General features: G+C 53.4%; 1 protein-coding gene and 1 long non-coding RNA gene across 4 annotated transcripts in view; one reads left to right on the top strand and one right to left on the bottom strand.

Annotated features, from left to right (window-relative positions):
• LYRM4 (LYR motif containing 4) overlaps window positions 1-19116 on the top strand; it is a 106820-nt gene extending 87704 nt beyond the window's left edge. The window contains exon 3 of the mRNA XM_032462448.1: window positions 18675-19116. Coding sequence (XP_032318339.1) covers window positions 18675-18743 — 69 coding nt within the window. The 3' untranslated portion in view covers window positions 18744-19116. The remainder of the gene's footprint in view (window positions 1-18674) is intronic.
• On the bottom strand, window positions 296-5213 carry LOC116658173. Of its 3 annotated transcripts, XR_004313371.1 has the most exons (3): window positions 4657-5213; window positions 3859-3945; window positions 296-3251 (listed from the first exon to the last, which is right to left on the bottom strand). It is a non-coding gene; the product is annotated as an uncharacterized LOC116658173 (long non-coding RNA). The 3 variants fall into 3 exon arrangements; XR_004313372.1 differs by lacking the exon at window positions 3859-3945 and having other exon boundaries at window positions 4657-5211; XR_004313370.1 differs by having other exon boundaries at window positions 3859-5207.
• Window positions 19117-20949: the final 1833 nt, after the last annotated feature.

The following is a 20949-nucleotide window of genomic DNA, read 5'->3' as shown; positions in this document are numbered from 1 at the left end:
GTGAGTGAGGTGTGTAAGGGGCAGGTGGGGAAGGGGTTATTTTAGGGGACAGACTGCAGGGCCCAGGATACGAAAGGTTGGGCAGCGTGAGACAGGAGAAGCAGCGACCCAGGCGCGGCCCAGGAGGCCCCGGCCAGTCTGCCCGCAGGACAGGCATCTGGTTAGCCAGACCTCTCACCCCCTTCTAAGTACTTTCTTTCCTGGAGTCTGAAACGGCTGTTCTGGGAGGAAAGAAATTTAATGTCAGGGGCTCCTGGGAACCTTGGGAATTAGAAGCTTGGAACTGGAGCTCAGCTGCTGATGGAAAATACGCTGTGGATGTTTTATTCAGCAATGCATATATAACATTGAGCGGAATCCAAACACATAAATCACTTGTACAATAGTCGTTAAAAGCTACCTTCCAGCATTTCTGAACCGGCTGCCAGAACTGCTGCAAAGTCCTCTGTTGCCACCTGCTGGTGGAATGTTTTATTACACTGTTAGTCTCGCCTGTGTATCCTTTGGCACTCAGGTTTTCCTAGGTGCACATTTGCCCCACCAGACTGAAAAGCCTGTGTCTGAGGACTGCGAAAGAGAAGAGTCGCACCTTGAGCAGCCTGTCGGGACAGAGCAAGCAGGACGGACACAGATGGCAAAGCCGGTTTCTTCACTTGGCCTTTAGCAGGTCTGTGTGCATCTCCAGGCCCTCAAACCAGGCCTGAGCTGGCCGCGTCTCCAGGCCGAGGACTCGGTGCTCAGTGCTCAGTTCTCTAGAATAACATGGTCCTGTTATCATAGCTGCCCACTTGTCACTGCCTGCGTCACGGTCACCAAACCATGCATCAAAGAAATAGGAATTAGTGTCACCAGTAAAACCTGCCCAGAAATCTGCATGAGCTCACATGGTTTCCAGGAGAGAAACCTTCCCCCAGGGGAGTCATTTCATCACCTGCATAAGACGTAGTTGAAAATTACTGGGAAACTTTTTGATGTCAAGTCAAAATGGCTGTGGTCCCTGAATGACCAGGTGCGCCAACAAAGCCCCAGGGTGAGGATGCTCTGTGCAGCCCTGGTTTGGAGCATCGGCAGACTCACTTGACCTTCTCAGGTGAGCTGTCAGTGTCCCCTGTGAGCCCACCTGTGGTCCAGAGGCCTCACCAGCTCTGAAACAACACGCGTTTCAAAAACTCTGAAGCTCTGTGAAGTTTCACGGATGGTGGACAGAAAACATCTGGAATGCAGCCGCCAGGTGGCTGGGGTGGCGCAAGGCTGCAGGCCAGCACCGCGGCGTGCAGGGCAGGAGCTGGGCCGCGATTGCAGACGGCCGTGCGCTTTTTAGGCGGCGGAGTTCCAAACTCTGGAAGTAAGAGGTGGAGCTGTCAGAGCTGGCGAATGGCAGAGCCAGGTGTGTCCTCGGACGAGGCCCAGGTAGATTGTCCTGCCTTCCCACTTCTCCACTCCCAGCCCAGCCACTCTGGAAGACTTGGTTTAAAAAGTATTGACTAGAATTACCGTATGCTTTCTGGGTGTATACCCAGCAGGACTGAAAGCAGCCTCTCACACAGATACAGCATCCATAGCATTATTCACAACAGCGAAGTGTCCGTGGACAAACAAAATGCAGTCCATACATACAGTGGAGTGCTGTTCAGCCTTAAAAAGGAAGGAAATTCTGACACATGCCCCAACATGGATGACCTCGACATGATGTCAGTGACATAAGCGGGTCACAGGCGGGTGAGCACTGAATGGTCCCGCTTGTGTGGCGTTCCCAGAGTGGCCAAGTCCACAGGCAGAAAGCAGTGTGGTGGTTGCCTGGGGCTTGGGGGGGGGGGGGGAGTGAGGAGCTAGTGTTTAGTGGGGACAGAGTTTCACTTTGGGAAGATGAAAACGTTGAGGTGGGTGGTGGTGATGGTTGCATAGAAGTGTGACTGTATTTAATCCACAGAAGTGGACACTTAAAAGTGGCTCAAATGGCAAATTTTATGTTGTGTATATTTAACCACATTAAAAAAAACAGGGTGAAGAGAGAGCTCAGTGGTAAGAGTGCCTGCGTAGCAGGCACAAGGTTCGGGGTCAGTCCCCAGTGCCTCAGCTTAAAAAATAAGTAGACAAATAAACCTAGTTCTCTCTTCCCCTAAAAGAAAAAAAAAAAAAAAACAGCATGGCTTCCTTTCCAATTCTAGAGCTGGGAGCTTTTCTGAATGGATTCAGCAGGAAAACTTAAAAGAAAACCCTTGTCTTTGAAGGAGACAAGGCCCGAGGCATCCAGCGTGAACGCCACGTAGGGAGCTGACTGCAGCGTGGTGAGGAGCGCCCTAGTCCCTCTGTGCCCGTTCACAGCCCCGCGGAGGGCTGCTAGCCCGGGGAGGGGGTGGGCTGAGGTTTCTCAGACAGACAGACATCTGCTTTCATCTTCCCTCTGTGTTCGTTGGCCATGGCTGTGACTTTTTGTTTTTTGACTCCCCCCCACCCCCAGCTTTACTGAGGTTTGATTTGCAAATAAAAATTGTGTATATTGAAGTGCGCAACATGGTGTTTCGATATACATGTGCCCTGTGCGCTGATACACACGCACGTGTGTACATAACGTTGTCTTTATCCATTCACAGTCACGCTGATTGAAATGCCCACCCTCTTACAGTCACCTTCGTGTGTGTGGGGAGAACCCTTAAGGGTCACTCTCAGCAAATTTCAGGTAAACCATATACTATTAGGAACTGTAGTCACCATTAGATGGAGCACCTTCAGGCTCAGAACTTACTTATCTTTTCAGTCATAGTTTGTGCCGTTTGATCGACATCCACCTCCCTCCTCTACCTGGCAACAACCATTCATTCTGCTCTATTACTATGAGTTTGGGGTTTTTTTTAATTCTACATGTAAGTGAACCATGCAATATTCGTCTTTTATGTCTGGCTTGTTTCACTTAGCGTAATGACCTCCCGGGTCATCCACGTGTTCACAAGTGGCGGGATTTCCTTCTCTTTGCGGTTGAATGGTGTTCCTGTGTGTGCGTGTGTGCGTGCGCACGCACACACGTGTATACGTAACTTGTCTTTATCCGTTCACCTGCGGGCAGACACCGCGGTGGCTCTGTACCTGGGCTCTCACGAGTAATGCCGCACTGAACATGGTACTGGTTCATTTCCTTTGAATATACACCCAGAAGTGGGCTGCTGGGTCATACAGTAGTTCTATTTTTAACTTTTTGGAGCCTCCATACTGATCTTCACAATACCTGCACCGATTTATCTTTTAGCTTTATTCTGGAAAAACAGGAACAGACGTGAAAGTGGCGTCCGTCAGCCCCTACCTCCCCCCCCCCCGCGTCCGTCAGCCCCTACCTCCCCCCCCCCGCGTCCGTCAGCCCCTACCTCCCCCCCCCGTCCGTCAGCCCCTACCTCCCCCCCCCCCCCCCCCCCCCGCGTCCGTCAGCCCCACCCCCGGTCATAACTGCATATTCGTGGCCAGTGGCGTTTCCCTCTGGGCCCACCCAGGCCCTCCTGTACTGTTGGAGCAAGTTTATTGTTTACATAAAACGAGTACATACTTGAAAAGATCGATTCTTTTTTAAAAATATAACTGCAACACCATTATTATAACTAACAAATTAACAGTAATTCCATAATATCAAGTGTACAGGGTTTAAATTTCAAATTATCTCACAAATACAATTTTTTTAACTCTGTGTGTCTATGTGTTTGGCTTAGGATCCAAATAAGGCTCTGCATGATACGCCTCCTAGGTTTCTTTTAACCTGTGGCTTCACCCTTATCTCCCCCCTCACTCTTGTTTTAACTTGTAATTCATTTGCTGAAGAAGTAAGCTCTTGCGTCTGGATTTTGCTGGTTTCATCCTGATTCTGTCACTTACCTTGTGTGAGAATTGATAGTGGGGTCTTCACCAGCTGGGATCTTACGCTTGGCTGGCTGTTAGACTGCCCTGGGGAGCTTTAAAACCCTGATGTGTGTGGAAACAGTTTCACAGTTTCTAAGTAACTTAAACATAAAATTATCTTATCACCCAGCAAATCCCCTCCAAAAAAATAGACACAGGTGTTTAAACAAAAACTTGTACACTGCGTCCATAGCAGCACTATTCACAGTAACCAAAGGTACAGAAACCAAGATGTCCTTCCCTGAAGAATACGCAATGGAATTCAGCCTTAAAATAAAAGAATTCCCAATACACACTTTAGCCCGATGAGCCTTGAAAACATGACGCTAAGTGAAGGGAGCCCCCAGCACAGAGGCCACGTACCACACGGCTGCATTTATAGGAAACGACCAGAATGGGGACGTGCAGAGAGACGTGAAGTGGGTGAGAGGTGGCCAGGGGCCGGGGAGGATGGTGAGTGAGCGCGGGTTTCCTCTCGGGGGCTGAGGAGCCCTGGAGCCAGCCTGTGGTGATGTCACAGTACTACAGCGCTAAGTGTCCTTAATGCCGCTGGATCGCGGACACTTTAAAGTGGTCTAAGTGGGAAGTTCACGTGCTGGGTTTTACCACAAACTGTGACAAGTAAGCACACGACCAAGTAGACCACAGCCTCTCAGGGGAGGCAGGACCCGCGCGTCCGTGTCCCGGCGATGCCAGCAGCACCAGGACTCGGGGTGCTGGACGGAGCCGGGGTCTCGGGGCTCCCTTCTGGGCGGTGCTGCTGGTGGCACTTACCTGGGGCCGGCCGGCCTCTGCTCTGGGGAAGAGCCGTGTTTCTCAGCTCCCGTCTGACAGATGCTGCCAGCAATCAGCTGCCTCGAGTCACACCGGGGGTTCTCTCTCATCTCTGAAGACAACATTCTAGAAAGCTGGAGAAGGTCGTCTTGCACTGACCTGATTGTGGCTTTAACGTGAGACGAAAGGGCCTCCGTTGCTAACTGCCATCCAGGTGCGTGGAGCAGCAGCACAGCCTGTGAGGTGGCAGCCGGGGGACGGGTGGCCCGTCAGGCCCTCCCACGTGTGCACGCGCGTGCGCACGGCCCTGCCAGAGCCCGGCTGTGTCCCGGCCACTCCTCCAGAAAACCTGGGGCCAGGGCCACCTCGCGCTCCGGACTGACCCTCGGGGTGGGAAGGGACCTTCCTTGGCCTGGTGGCTCGTGCTGCCCTCAGTCCTGCGGAGGCTCGGCAGGCCTGCTTGCTTCCTGTTTTCAGGAAGGAAAATGCCGTTTCCTTAGCAGGATCCCCTCCCCCGGGCTCGGATCGCAGCGTCCTTGGCAGAGGCACAAGTGGCTGAAATGTGAGTGGGGAGTTCAGTCCCCTCCGCTCAGCTGGCTTCCTCTTCTGGCAAAATCTGAATAGACTCACAGCCGCGGCACCTCACAAAGCAGAGTTCTCCACGAGACCCAGGGCGGGCAGCAGACCCAGGGCGGGCGCCCGCCGTTCTCTCTGCTCAGCACTGACCACTTAATGTCCCAAACTCCCGTGTCTGAAGGTGCCTGTGGCCAAGTTGTGGATTCAACTCTGGAGTCACCGCTCCACCTTCCTCAGTTCTTGCAGCCCAGCCTAAGTGGCCAGAGGACTCTTCCATTTGAATAATGTAGGGTTTCCACTTAAAATATTAATTAGGAAGAGGAGAAACACTTGTTCAGAGGAAGTGTGTTGTAGTAAAAAGATGGCAGGCTTTGGTCTCCCCCAGGTTCCCTCCCCAACGACCTTTGTCGGTCCGACTGCAGCCCAGGAGCTGCTGTGTCCTGCAGTCTGAGCCCTGACCCGAAGCGCTTGCTGAGCTCTGATCAACTAGCAGAGCGTGCTTGTGGCTATGTGTATATGGTTCTTGGAAACGTGATGAATCTTGGAGTCAGGAGACCTGGAATGGGTTACGCCAGCCCATAATCCGTGTGCCAGTTGTCAAAATGTAGACAGGGCACGGAGCTTCTCAGATTCTGTTTGTTCATGTGTAAGATGTATGTATTATGTATTTGACAGGATATTTGGAAAAATTAAGTGAGAAACTAGGTAGTGAAGCTGCCAGCCTGGTCCCCGCCCCGTGAGCAGGTGAAGCGCTTGGCCCTCAGCCTGCGTCCCAGAGCGGCGGGGCTTAAGGGATGTAAGGTGGGGGCGGAGCTATGAGATCCAGGCAGGTGACGATTGCCCCCTCAACTATGACTTGTGTCCTGCTTTTTCTTTTCTTCTTAAATTATATTTTCCAGGTCATTAAATATTCTTCTACAGCATTTTTAATGATTGCATGTTTAGGATACGCTCCATGGGAAAGTTTGCCAGGGAAGTGTGTGTGGTACAAGGATTCTGGGTTAGGAACACCGAGCAGTAATGCACATGACTGTTTGTAAGCAGTGGCTTCTAGCTTTTCACGTCTAAGCGTCACCGAATTAGGACGCAGAGATAAAGTTGATTTAGGGTGGTGAGATTATGGTGGTTTTTTTTTTTTAATTTATTTTAATGCTGGGTTTAAAAACCACCCTGTATTCACAGAATTAGCTGAGACTGAAAGGATTAGAATTTAGAGATTTGCTTCAAGTCAGAGCAGTAAGCATTAACCCTGTGCTATTGGATAAATTAACTTTACCTCCTAGACCCTGATGTCTCTAACTGTCAGACAGACACAATGACTGTGGTACCTGCCCTGTGTTCCTTGTCAGAATCGGGTGCTCCAATAAAGTGCACAAAACCCTGTAACCTGTAAATGCTAGGCAGACTTTAGTTATCATTATCACACATGGAAGTATGAAGTTGTCCTAGTCTTAGTGAAATGACCGTAGTCCGATCTCACGGAAGCAGTGTAGTGAAGACGGCCCATCTGCTGGACTGCGGGTGCCTGTAACAGAGCAGAATGGTCATGGGCTCTTTGTGAAATCAGCCGTGGCAGAAAGCGGGGGCAGGAAGACTCACTTCCTTCACTTTCCCCTTCACAGTTAAGATGCGCGCATTTAAAGACGGTCCCTGTGCTTCAGAGAAAAGCCGTAATTTGCACGTGGCGCCTGCGAGAGTGGCCATTTCCTTGAGGGGGTGGCAGGAGGCTGCCGCTGCTGCACGAGCTCCTCCGGGCTTCCTCCTCCCTGGGGAGCCAGGAGGGCCTCAGAGGTAGACGAACGGTGGTCCCGTACAGACGTCCCCAGGTTACCTGCCAGGCACGTGTCACCCACTGCTGCTGCCTGTCCTGCTGCAGGGCAAGAGGAAGCAGGCCCAGGGGCGGAGGGCCACGTGTCCTAGCCACTGCCGAGCTGGCGGGGCGTCTGCCACTTGTGACTCCGAGGCCTGGTTCCGTCCCCTGTCTTGGAGCCAGTTGGCACTTGGCTTCCCGATGCCAATGCCCACAGCAGGTTAAGGACCAGTTACTCCACCCGCCAGGGCAGCGTCCACCTCGTGGCGGGTCTCAAAGGTCTGTGCTGTCCATTATGTGGTGGAGACCAGTAGCGGACAGAGCAGCCAGCTGTCCTCTGGCTTCAGGCCTTTGCTTTCTGGGTGTCGATTGGAGGGTGTGTTCAGTAACTGGGCTCCAGGGACAGCGCTGAGGCTGCGTACGGTGAACCGTCACGTCCTACAAGAGCGCAGGGTCTGGGCAGAGGGCTCCCTGACCCTGTGAGCACTGAGGAGCACCGCAGCCGCCACACTGAGCTGGCCCCCGGGAGAGCCAGCCCCGCTGATTGTCTCCTCAGACCGGAAGTGCGGGCCACTCTGTCCAGCTGTCCTCCCATGTCCTCTGCAGAATCCTGGAAAGAAATAAGAAAACGTGAGCCTGTCCCTGCAAACTGCCGCCCTCGTCAGCATAGCCCACACTCACTCCCCGAAGTCCCTACCCCAGAGCGATATTCAAGTGTTTAACCACCAATGTGGCGTGGGCACGACCGATCAGAGCAAAAGCTGGCTGAGCTGGAGCAGGACCACAGCCCACCAACGCAGATGAGGACCCCTGGGTGGGCCCAGGCCTCCTGGAGGAGGAGGCAGCGTGGCAAAGGGGAAGGGGGGAGGGTGGGAGCACCGGTGGTTTACCAAGTGTGGAAGGAGTGCCACGCTGGACAAGTGTGGCACCTACCGGCTGATCGTCAGCCTTACCCTGTCCTCTGGCCAGACATTCCTGAGAATCCCCAAGAGTCCTTACACAGATCCTCAGGTGTCTCCTAGGCCCTTCCAGCTTGGGAGCCTGTGGGGGGGTCAGGATTAGGAGATGTGGCGGGGACTCACGTTGAGCAGGGGCATGACCTTACTGCCTGACACTGCTCAGTCCGTTGCCCCAACTCCCTCCCACCTGCGCGGCCAGCTCTTCAGACGCCCTCCAGGAGCTCCTGGGCTTCTCAGGGTAGGGTAGAGCTCCATTTTTTTTCTTTTAAGTCTAGTCAGTTTACAATGTGGTATTAGTTTCTGGTGTACAGCACCATGATTCAGTTACACATTTATATGTGTACATTCGTTTTCATACTCTTTTTCATTACAGGTTGTTATAAGGTATTGAATATAGTTCCCTGTGCTGTACAGCAGGACTTAGATATTTATCTGTTTTGTATATAGTGGTGTGTACCTGCTAATCCCAAACTCCTCATTTATCCCTCGCGCCCTTTCCCCCCGGCAACCATAAGTTTGTTTTCTATGTCTGTGAGTCTGTTTCTGTTCTATAAATACGTTTGTTTGTGTCCTTTTTTTAGATTCCACATATAAGTGATATCATGTGAAATTTTTCTTTCTCTGGCTTACTTCACTTAGAATGACGATCTCCAGGTCCATCCACGTTGCTGCAAGTGGCATTATTTCATTCTTTTTTATGTCCAAGTAGTATTCCTTTGTATAAATATACCGCATCTTCTTCGTCCAGTCACCTGTCAGTGACATTTAGGGTGCTTCCACGTCTTGGCTGTTGTAAGTAGCGCTGCTGTGAACATCGGGGGGCATGTGTCTTTCCGAGTTGGAGCCTCCCCTGGGTGCACAGCAGAGCTCCCCAGCGCCTGGGCGCGCCTCCCCCTCCGAGGCCCCGCCAGGCGCTCTGGTTTGTGGTGGTGGTTTTCTCTCGGTGTCCGCCTTGGTGCTCTTTCCAATGTGCCTTCAGCGTGGGGAGGCAGAAGGGGGCCCGGGGATCAGACGTGCTGGTGTCCGTTGACCCTGCCATTGTTTAAGGTTGCTGGTCATCTCCAGAGGGCTCCCACGCCCTGGGAAGGTGACGTGCTGCCAGCCGTCTGTCCTCAGGTCGCATCGGGGTGGGAGCAAAGGCACCCCAGGCGGCCGTGCGAAAGTGAGAAGTGGCCCTGCGTGGCCTGGCGTGGGAAGGCGCTGGGCTTGCAAAAGCAGCTTGTGGGGGAGTGTGTGCGCTGGCTTCCCGTGTGTGTGTTTCTGTCGTCTGCCCCGACGTCGTGCACGCGGCCGCCCCCAGGTGCGGCGCCAGCCGGAAGCTGCGGGGCGGGGGGCGGCTGGGGAGAGTGTTCTGGAGTGCCCGGGTCCCGGGGCCGTGGACGGGGGTGGGGGGTGGGGGGCGGGCGGAGCGGGAAGCTGCTTGCTTCCCCTGGGGGCACTTGCTCCTTCTAGACTTCACACCAGAAAGTGTCAGACTCAGCCTGGGAGGTTTTTAAAGAGACCGGTAAATCACATTTCACAGGCCTGAGTTTTACAAAATTACAAGTGCGTCTCCTGGTTCACACTCTGGAAACGCTTCAGTGTTGGGTGTCACCTCTTTGGTGCTGGGACCCCAACTCAGGGTCTGCTGGGTCCGCTGCTCTGGAGATTGTGGATCTGTTACAGTGACGGCCGTCTGAGCTAAGGCTCCTCCCACCTTGAACTCCACAGAGACAGGAACATGTCAAATCAAACAGCAGCGTGGTGACCGCGCTCTGTGCTGTCACTCATCCTCCGATGAGCGACGAAGCAAAACCCAGCAAAGGACCATCAACCCGCAGGTCTCCAGAAGCAAGCTGTCCGAAGCAGTGGGTCACCTAACGCAGCACCCGTCTCCTCCTCGGAGCTTTTTTGCTGCGTTTACCTTCTCAGTTACCTTTGCCTAAAGCAGCTATTTAAATCAGAGCTAGTTCACTCCGACCCTGAAGAAAGTGTCCTTGAAGGGACAACCAGCACAAAGCAGCCTGATCACGTGAGGTCTGTCAGCAACAGTCCCCGAGCAGGTGGCACATGGTCAGGAACTTGCTGGTCACGGCAGCACCCGAGGATGTGCAGCCTTGGCCGAGGCCTCACATGGAGCTGATCACAGCGGTGCCGGGGCCCCAGCCTGGCCCCGGGCTGTGGGGACCCAAAGCACCACGGGCAGGGCTGAGGGGCAGCTGAGCCCCGGCAGGAGCGTGACCTTTGACGGACATGCTCCCCGGCGGTCTGCTTGGGCTCTTGTTGTCAAGGCCCCGGGGATGTGCCAGGTTTGACTCTGACGTGACGCCTGGGTCCAGGAAGGGCTTGGGTCCTGAGTTGCTGGTGCTGACCTGCCACGTGGTCGCTGTCATCTCACAGGGCCTTGTTTACGCAGTTTTTACCACCAACCCCGGGGATTCAGGCCACCGGCTGGCAGACTCTGTGCCCAAGGCCCCAATGTGGCCAGCTCTGCGCCCATCCCCAGGGAGGAGGGCAATGGGTGAGTGTGGCGGGGGGACAGCTAGCACCTGTCTCCTGATGGCTGACCCACTGCTCCCCCGAGCAGCATCCAAACCAGCAGGCAGAAGTCATCCACGAGCACCCTCACCTCCAGAGAATAGGTGTGCGGGGACAGGAGGACACATGCTGGCCTGCGGTAGCAGTGTGGCATTCAGAGCAGCGCTGTAAGGCGTGGCGATGCCCCCTCCCCACCTGGTCGTCCAGTCCCTGCTCTGCCTTCGGGAAGGGCTCTGTCCAGGTGGAAGGCATTAGCCCTGGGTTCTGTTCCGGGAGAAGTATTCACTCCCTGGGGGAAAAACTGACAGCTGTTTAATAGTAATAATAAACACCCTCCCTGAACCCCCTGAGATCAGGGAAGCAGAGGCAGGAGAGTGAGGATGTCACCCCACGTCCCCCCACGTCCCTAGTGAGAGGGTCCGGGGGGCCGGGCCACGTGTGTCCAGGAAGCGGGCCCTGTGCTGCGGGCCGTTGCCACGTGTGTGGGGCAGAGGGGCCCACAGCTCTCTGAGGGCCATTGAAATTCCATTTCCTTTACTCTCATGGCCTGGGAAATGAAAGAAAGAAGCCATCACATTATGGGCTTTTTTTTTTAACCAAACTTCAGGCATGCAGAAAAACTACGGAATGGTCCAGAAATCTGACAACGGTGGATAAAAGGGCAACCATGTAATTCATCATCTGAACCGGGACCTTGAGGAGAGGAGGCCCTGTTAGCAGTCACGCTGGGACCCGGGGCGGGAGCTGCACGTGTGGTCTCGCCGATGAGAGCACACACGCTTGCACCCGGCTTCTCCCCGTCCCTACAGGCGAGGATGGAACACAGTGACTGTTCACGGGGACGCAAGATTTAGGGGGCCATCTGAATTTGTTCTTCACTCTGCCAGGAGCATCACAGGGGAGACAGAGGTCAGCCCCCACCCCCCAACCGCCGTCCACACCGGGAATAGCCAGTGTCTGGAATTCAGGGCTCACAGAGCTGAGTGGAGATGGGGCACGCGGGCAGGGGAGCACAAAGAGACCCTTCCCTGGGTTCTTAAACTGACCTTTTTAGCCGTGGACTGTTTCCACAAATCCCATCTGAGTGCCTCGGGCATTCTCCCCTTGCACAAAATGATGGCAGAATTACAAGGAGCACTGTTACGTTACTACACGTGAACATTGTGAAGAACAGCTCAGGCTCTGAAGCCAACAAAGGAAAGACGCATGTGCCTCGAGAGCTATTTTTAGAGGAAGACCATGTGACCTGTCTCGTTAAGTTTGGGTTTCATACTATAGCTTGTTGCCAAACAGAAAAACTGGGGGAAATTATATATAATTTCATGAATCTCTTTCTCACTTTGCTTCTTTAAAAATTATTAGGACACGTGAAGTGTGGTAAAAATGGTCTGTCTGAAAAGTGTTGGTCATGGCAAGTGACTGGCCTATGGCTGGGCTGTGACAGGGACTCGGCTCTGGGATCTCAGCAGAGGCGTTACCGTGTGGGTGGCAGGCAGTGTGGGACGTTGTCTGACGTTGCTGTAGCCATTGCAGGGCGGAGGAGGGGCACAGACGATCCTGCTCACCTTCCACGGCACAGGCAGGCATGTGGCAGGGGCAGAACCTGCAGGGGACAAAGCTTCACCGCCCTGGTGGCCTGTCAGGTGTGGCCGTCCAGGGAAGAGTGATAACGCTAAGGCATGCCTCACAAGCTGGGGCGTTGGGCGGCACCCTAAGGCCCAGGACAAATACCGTGTATCTTCCTGAAGGGCCTGAGTCACTGGGCAACTTGAGGAAACATTTTTATACTAAAATGAGCGTAAAAAAAATATGTTATAGAGCAGAATACGTCAGTTACATGAGGATCAGCAGGAGACTGCAAAGAGGTGTTCCAGTCACGGCAGCCCCGGGCTAAGCCCCAGCCCCACGGGCATGAGTTTGTGAAGGAAACACTGCTTCTGGACAGCAGAGCCTGGTTTCTAACTCTCTTCTATTCTGTTCATTTCTCTCTTTTAATTGTATCCCCAAAATGCTTTAATATCTTCCTTTTCTCTATATGTTCTTTCTTATTCTTGACTTCATATTCAGTTAAATAAGCATTAAAGTCATTTTCTCAAGTATCTCCAAAAAATCCTGTTGGGATTTTTATTATCATTGTGTTAAATATAATTTGGCAAAAGACTGACATTTTTATATGACTCAGTCTTTCCATGAACAGGGTATATATATATCATTTTATTCAAACTTATTTTGTATTTCTAAGTTTTGCAGTCTTTTTAAAAATCACACGCATTCCCTATTAAGGTTATAGCAGGCGTGTTATTTTTGTTGTTGTGACCATTGTTACTGTCTTCTTGTTACATTTCCAGTGTGATCCACTGAGATGCTGGCCTCTTACCTGTGAAATGGAAGGGCACGTCCATTTGAGCAATTACAGCCCTTCCAAATACAGAAATGAAGCACCTGTGAAAGCCAGAGAACTAATGCTGATCTTATCTTCTTCACAAGGTTGTTGTGAGAGTAAAAGAATTAAATACTTCCAGTTAATTGATTTAATTGGTTGGGTGCTTAGAAGAGCACCTGGTATACAGCAGGTGCTCATTACATGTCCCTGTTGCTTTCATCATGATCATCGATGTTTAGTAGTCATAGCGTTATCATGATTACGAGTATCAGCATGATCACCACAGTGGCAGAGGCATGGATAGCCGCTGTCCCCCTTCGGGCAGGGACTCCTCCCTGCCTTGGGGGTTTGCCGTCCTCAGGGAAGAGAGCAGGGACAGTCCACCCCTCGGCTTCACCAGCGAAGCCGGATGTCCCCATCTGTCCCCGTCTGTCCGCAACTTTCCAGTGCCCGGGGCACATCCTTCTGGCTCCAGGCTGCTCTGAGCTGCTGGCAGCATCACGGGCCCCCTGGACGGAAGCAGGGCTCTCTGCACCCGAGAGCGCCCGAGTCCTGCCCAGAAAGCTAAGCTCAGCAGCAGCTGGAGGTCTCAGGCACCCCTGGCACCCTCTCCACAGTGTGCGTGGGTTTAATAACTAAAGAATCGTCGCTGCTTACAGCTGAGGGTGAGGGGCCTTCAAGACCTCGAGGTCAGGATCTGAGACCTGTGGCATTGAACTTGACAGCAGATGGGCCGCGCACGTGAGTCACATTTAACGAGCTCTGCCCGCATGCCAAGTACTATTCTCATTGAATCCTCCCAGCAGCGTGAAGACGGCTGAAAGATTTGGGCCCTAGGAAGTATCTGGGGCAGTCGGTACTTTTTCTTCAAGTCTCGTATCTCAGCTGATTCCCACAGCGCCACCATGTAACGGTCAGGATGCAGCCCCACCGCTGCCTCCCCACCGCCCACACCCTGGCGACTGCGCCCAGATGCGCTGCGTCTGAGTCAGGCTGAGATGCGTTCCGAGGAGACGTGCGTCGCTTCAGATGAGGGCAGCAGCGAAGACCTGAAACTGGGGCCACGTTTCATTTCCCTGCGTCCCACTCTGCTCCTTCCTCCCCAGCAGGATTTTTGTCTAATGAGTCCCAGAGCTCGTCAGTGTCTCTGAGCCATCCAGTCATCCTGTATACTTGCAGTTGAGTAATCTGTGTATTTTTCTAATGGAATCTGATGCCAACTCCCAAAGTTGATAGGGTGAAAGTGTGGCCAGCTTTAATGGCCAATTTACTCATGGTCATTTTCTGGTGTGGCCAGTTCGGGGCCCCAGAGCGACTGTAAACTGAAGCCACTAATTGCAGTTCCTTACCTCCCCTGACCACGTCCTCCACCTGCAGCTTAGAGTGACGGTTCTGCCATTAGCATCGCAGCGTCCGTCCCAGGCCAGCCCTCCGAGGTCAGCTGACAATTTTACAGCCCAAATAAATGCGACAGAACTGTTACACAAACATTCATGGCCTCATCTCAATAGCCCTCGAGATAACTTTTTAATATTTCCTCCCTGTGTGAACTGAATATTGCCCTTACCTCTTCTGTAATTGCTCAGGGGTGATCCCTTATAGCCCTTGGGTTATAGCTTTAAACCCTCTGCTGGGCTGAATTTAAGTCACTTGATTTTGCTTATCCATGAGCGAGCGTTCCTGTTGCAGCCAGTGGTCTTCTCGCTTTCTTTACTGACCTGCCTTCATCAGTCGCACATCTCCACCCGTAGCTCACCCCCAAAGCGCCGCGTGGTCACTTGGAGGTCAGGGGTTAGAACTAGTGGAGCCTCATAACCAGGGGTAGCAGACGCTGGTATTTCTAGTTGTCGGGTTCTCACTGCGCCCGGTCCGTGAAGGCAGCCGAGCCGGACAGAACGTGGACCCTCCTTCCTCCTGCTCCCCGTCGGTCACTGACGTTCATGCTGAGGAGCCAGACACAGGCATGGGGTGGCAGTAGAGTGCCCTGTGACTCAGTGTCCCTGCTGAGTGAGGGGAGGACATGCGTTCCTTCTGCGGCGTGGTGAACACACTGCCGAGCCTTCCAGCAGCCCATCAAAGGCAGTGTTGGTTGTCAGGGAAATGCACATTTTTGGAAAGTAGTTTTGCAAGATCAAGAACGATAAAAATATTCATACCTGTGTACCCAAGAATTCCATGTCTAGAAGCCTTTTATGAGAAAAAAAGATCAGAGATGCTATAAAAGACTTACACGTAAGAATGGTAATCGCATTACCATACGTGGAAATTCTGTAAATGTTCATTATATGAGAATGATTAAGTAAATTATGGTACCTCTATACAATGGAACTTTATGCAGTAATTAAAAATATCCTTTCAAGGAGTATTTAATGTCATAAGGATATAAAGTTAAGTTTAAAAAAAAGCAAGTTATGATATGATTCCAAATTTAAATATTCTGTTTGTCTATATACACACATACATTTTAAATCTGTAAGTGAATTAAAAGACTAGACAGGAAAAAAAATGCTGAAAGATTAGTAGCCCCATACTCTACAGCAAACATTGAGGGAGAGATCTTTGTAAGTCCCCTGTAGTTTTGTTTAAACTTTAGAAACTTCCAGACTATCTGTCAGTGGCACCTCCCCAGGTGATAGGAACATTGTTTCCACTGATCCTAGGACACAGCTCACCTCCTTGTCTGCAGTGACCTTTTCATCGTGAGTCATATAGTCTACAATTAAAATTCACAACATGCATTCATATCAGTCAGGGTTTGGTTTCGTTGTGTATAACAAGAAACCCAAATGACTGTAGCTTTAAAAACGTGGAGGTTTACTTTTCTCTCATGTAAAAAAAAAAAAAAAAAGAAAGTTGGCAGTAAGCTAGCCGTTTGGCCCGTATGGTGGCCCCATGGTCATCCAGAACCCAGGCACCTCCTTCCTGCCTCTCATCCTCAGTGTGTGGCTCCCACATCAAACTTAACCTCGCAGTGCTAGATGGCTGCTGACGTTCCAGCCATCCTTCAGGTGTATATTCCAGGCAGAAAGGAGGAAAAGTGGGGAGAGGCCTTTCCTCTCCGCTCTCTTTGCTCCGATTCCTTCTCTCGTCCACCTGACAGCAGATCTGCTGTCAGCCAGGACTGTGGGACCCAGGGAAACAGTGTGCGTGGGTCGCCTGCCCTGCTGTTGAGGGTCTCCCAGAGCAGAGGGACAGAGATGGGACAGGCAGACACGAATTGAGCACATCACCTCCCACAGGCCCCTTGCACAGACCACCCAGGTGGTCCAGGCAGGTTGCAGGGAGAGGGGACGGCCGGCTTCACGAGATCCCTCCCGGCTGCTGGGAGCTGGCAGGACACATTAGGAGGAAGGGAGCTGGCCCCCCTGGAGGCGTCAGGAAGCCCGTTATATCTCCCATCACTGCGGCACATCCATTCTTGGCTCTGTCCGCAGTGATGTCCCCTGGCCGGGTTCCCCAGCTGCCTCTTGTCCCACGTAGGTGCCACACTGGCTCAGGGACCTCACGCGTCTTTCTTCTGACGTCTGCCAACTTTGTTGAGGGTCCAAAGACCGTTGGAGCAGCAAGGGACCGTGAAGCCCAGCTAGGAGCAGCCAGGGCGCTTGTGCTCCAGGTGAGGGCGCTGAGGCCAGGTGGGGGGGTGGGCGGTGTCACGGGTGAGCGGCAGAGCCAGGGCTACAGCCAGGGGGTCCTGCCTCCCACACTGGGCCCTTTCAGGGCACCACCTTCTCTTCCCACGTGTCAGAACATAAGGAACACATGGGTCGACGCTGGGCCATTCAGGGACACGGCTGGGACCAGAGCTGTCGGAGACTGGGCGGGTCCTACGTCCAGGACAAGCGTCTTAGTCCCAGAAGCTGAGCTTTGGAAGGAGCCCGTCTGGCCCCACCTCTGTCCCCACCCGCACTGCCTCTCCTCACAGCTTTCCCATCCATCTCTGAACAGCCCGGAGCCCTCCTGACCCCCCACTTGCCCCCGGAGCCAGGAGAAAACGATGAACCCAGGCGGGCCCTCCCAGAACATGGAATTTCAGACACTTCTGAGAGCGGTTCCTGATGAACCTCCGAGACCAGTTAAATATAAAACCAGCTCCCATCAGGGAACTGACCATTTGAGCTGTTATATAAAATTATCTTTATTAACTACTTTAATATGAGGGTGAGAAATACAGTTTTAAATAAATGAGATCCATAGCATTGTTTTAAAAAAAATCAAAATAATGATTCCTTTTTCTTTTAAAATCGTTGGTATTTTAACCTGAAAGTCAGTGACAGTGGTCCATTTGTCTGTGGAGTCGGTATGTGACAATAACGCCACGTGATACCCAGCGTGGAGGACACCGCTCACCGTCCTCTTCTCCGTGGTCAGTAGTCTCGGCCTCAGCGCACCCAGCAGCTTCTCAGGTCGTCAGGCTGACGAGCCCCTGTGCTTGCCCCTCGTAATTGTCACGGGCCCTTAGAGGCCCCATCCGTAAGCTGGAGGCGGTTTGCGACTATTCAGTGTGGTGCACAGCATCCACGCCCACCCCGTCCACGTGTATCAGAAGCCACGTGTGTTCTTACGCTGGTGGGAGGAAGGAAGACCGAGGTCACGGGAGCAAAGCTCGTGGCTCCAACTCTTGTAGGAATGAATGGTGCTGGGGCTTTTCATCTCTTTAATTAAGGGATTCACTTGCAGTTAACAGTACCTGCGTGAACCTCCTCACTCCCCTCATCTCCACTCTGTCTGTCCGCTTCCTTTCTAGATGACGCGTCTGCTCCCACCTCTCCCCTCCCCCCGGCCCCACCTCAGTGCTTGTGAGTTACCGGTGCTCCCGGCCACCAGGGCACTCGCTGCAGGTGGGACCCGGGAGACCCAGCAAACGGCACAGGGATGGCCTCCTGGGGCTGTCAGTGAAAGAGTGTCCCGGGACCTTGGTGGTGTCGACATAACCCCCTTTCCCAGGCCGCCAGTCTAAAGCAGAGCATCAAGGCAGGAGGGAGAACCAGCGAGGGTCTCGACGCTGACCCCCAGCCATGCTGGGTGGCTTCTCTAGCCTCTGGGCGATTCCCTCGTTTGCTTAAAGAACAGTCACCCCAAATTACCCATAGTGAGTGGCCAACTGCTCTGAAATGCTTTCTTCACCTCTTCTTCCTGGTCCTAAGAAAGTGTCACCCAGGAAGTGCGTTTGGAGGAAAAATTATGACAGAGGACCCTTTGTTGCAAAGGAGGGGCCAGGTTGTGGCTCCAGCATCCCCCAGGACAGTGGGAGAACTTTTGGGCGCTGACACAGACGTCCTCAAGAAGGACCCTGAGAAAGGAAAGGGTGGGGGAGAGGGGCGGGGAGGGAGTGAACAGTGCCGTCCACGGGGCTGCTTGTGTAGCCCGTGGTGCGATGCCTCTCCCGCCCACAAGGGGGCAGAGCTCGTTGATGCCTCATGGTGAGAGCCCGTCCTGACGGAAGAAACGGCCCTTAAGGCGGGACATCCTGCTGGGGGAAGGGTGGCTGTGCACACATCTGGGTGGCTCGGGGACCTGGTGGGCAGTCTCACCAGCTCAGGACGGCGAACAGGAGTGAGTGGGCATCTCCCCTGTCCTCACAGCGAGGAGAGTGGGGTAGATGGTGCCGGGAATTAGCCAGCGCAGTCTGGCGTCTGCACCCTGCCCCTCGGTGCAGTTCCCAGGATGGCCTGCAGCAGCGCCCGTCCACACCGAGATGCTGGAAGTGGCTTGCTGAGCTTTTGCAGCTGACGGAGTCCCTGGTTCCTGATCCGTGTCTTCTCTTTGCCTCCAGGTCCACATTGGCCAACTGTATTCAACTGACAAGCTTATCATTGAGAATCAAGAGAAGCCCAGGACCTAGGGAGTGGGACCCGCCGCCGTGGACCACCCTTCAGCATCCATCCTGCTTGGCTCGGGGGCTCCGCGCAGACCACATGTGGCCTCCTGCATCAGCTCTAAATAGCCCCTGGCTCTGCCCGCCCTCTGGGATCTGACAGACTGAGCGAGGCTTCCATTCTTCCACAGCCAGAGTGCAAGGGGCAGCCGTCTCTCCATGGGTCCAGTGTCGAGAGGAAGAGCTGGGCTCCTCAGAAGAACGCTGTGTATGATTGTGTCTCCTCCACCCGCCCCTCTCGCAGCTCCTCAGCCCTTGTAGAGAGCGTTTCCAGACCTTGTTTCTTGGTCCTTGACAATAAACAGAATTATCTCCTGAAAAGCCTTCTACGCCAGACACATTCGGTGTGATAAATGCACTTTCATTTCCTGCTGCTGCTGGGCCAGGACAGGGCGGTGGGGGGGGCCGGCAGGGACGGTCCAACCCGTTTTGCAAAGGCAGGTCCAGGCACCTGTAGAGATTTGGGGGCAGCAGGGAGTAGGGCAGGACTGAAGAGGTAGAGGGCGCGCCCTGCGGTGGAGGCCTGGGCACCATGCAGCCACAGAGGTGGCCGCGTGTGGGCGCACACCTGGGGGCAGGTGCCTATCACCTGCTGCTGAGCGCGGTCTCAGGATCAGCAGCCTCCGCTCCACTGGGGAGCTTGTTGGAAATGCAGAATCTTGGGCCCCTCCCCAAACCTGTTGAATCAGAATCTTCCCCCAGCTGACTCCAGTGCACACCGAGCTTTGAGAAGTGCTTCCCCAGGCTCACTCACTGAGTCGCAGCCACCTGGAGAGTTTGAGCGTTTTTAGAAAGACCTTGCTCAGCGCTGCGCATCCTGACGTGGTGAGAAGCGTGGCGTGATGATTCATAAATGCGTTTGTAAAGCTCTCCTGATGTTTCTTTTTTAACATTTAGCCAGTTTGGGAAGCTCTGAACTTTGAGTATGCTGCAAGTCAAAAAGGATATTTGTGTGCATTTATCCTCGGAAACACATCAGTGCAAAACATGGGAGGAAGGTGTTAAATAGCTGGCGTGGCCTCTGGGGACCATGTGAGGGACCCACACACTGGGCGATTTCTTGTTTACCTTCATAAACAATACCGCGTGAATTCATGCTCCCGTGTTGGGTTGGGAGCAGACTCACATACATAGTTACGGGTCCGAAAATAGCTGTGACTGTCACCGCCCTGCCGCTGAACCTCTCCCCCGTCACTTTAATTCTCACAGTCATGTGACTGAGCGTGAGGGCCCGGGTCCTCGTCCTCACTCCCGTGTTAAGACCACGTCTGCCCATCCCTCCACAGATTGTAGACTTTGTTGTGACAGTGCGTCCAGAACAGGCGAAACTCGTAGTGGTTCACGTCGCGACTCAGGATGCTGGTGCCCGTAGACACAGTCTTGAGTGCCTGTGAGGCTGGTGTGGTTTGTTGGTGGGTCCAGATCTGTCACCCCTGGTCCTTGCGTAGGTCAGGGCTGCAGTGTGAGGATACGGTTCAGCAGACGGTGAGCGGGTGAGCGGATGCCCCCCAGCTGACTCACGGGCAGCGTCTCAGCCCAGGTGTGCGGCTCTGGGGTGCGTCCCACTAACCTCAGTATGGCATGTGGTCCTTCTGGAGCTGCTACGCCTGACAACGGTACCAGCCAGTGGGCCTCACCTCTGATTTGTACTTAATTACTACAGCAGCTGCTACTCGGAAGCTGCAGTCCAGAGTCAACCCTCTTCCTGCAAAGTGTCGCATCGCCAGCAGACTAACAGCTCCACGGGGGGCTCTCCCTCCAGGTTTTAGTCACAGAGGCAGAGGAGCGGGCATCCTGACCTCGTTCTGCAGGCCTTAGACAGCGGGCGGCTTTTATGTTCATTAAACCACGTGGATGGGTCTGAACATGCCCAAAGCCTTAATAAACAGCTAATTTTTGCAACTTGGATAAAATTAATGATGCATTTGGAATCTGGAAAGTCATGAAGGGGAATTCTGTGACGTAAAAGCCACGAGCAGGTCCCCAAATTCCCAGGGCATTCGGCAGGCAGAGCCTTGCAGGGGTGTCCCCACTTCAGAGGACCCAAAGGTGACTCCAGAGCGTTGACAGAAGTGATGTGCCTGGGGGCGGTGGCTTGTGGTCTGTCGGAAAGCATTCCACGTGCCTGACGAGGCCCAGCCGAGGGACTTGGGACGAGGGAGCCCACGAGGAA

The sequence above is a fragment of the Camelus ferus genome, chromosome 20, assembly GCF_009834535.1.
Source record: "Camelus ferus isolate YT-003-E chromosome 20, BCGSAC_Cfer_1.0, whole genome shotgun sequence".
In the NCBI taxonomy this organism is placed as follows: domain Eukaryota; kingdom Metazoa; phylum Chordata; class Mammalia; order Artiodactyla; family Camelidae; genus Camelus; species Camelus ferus.
This window is presented reverse-complemented; position numbering and strand designations above follow the sequence as displayed.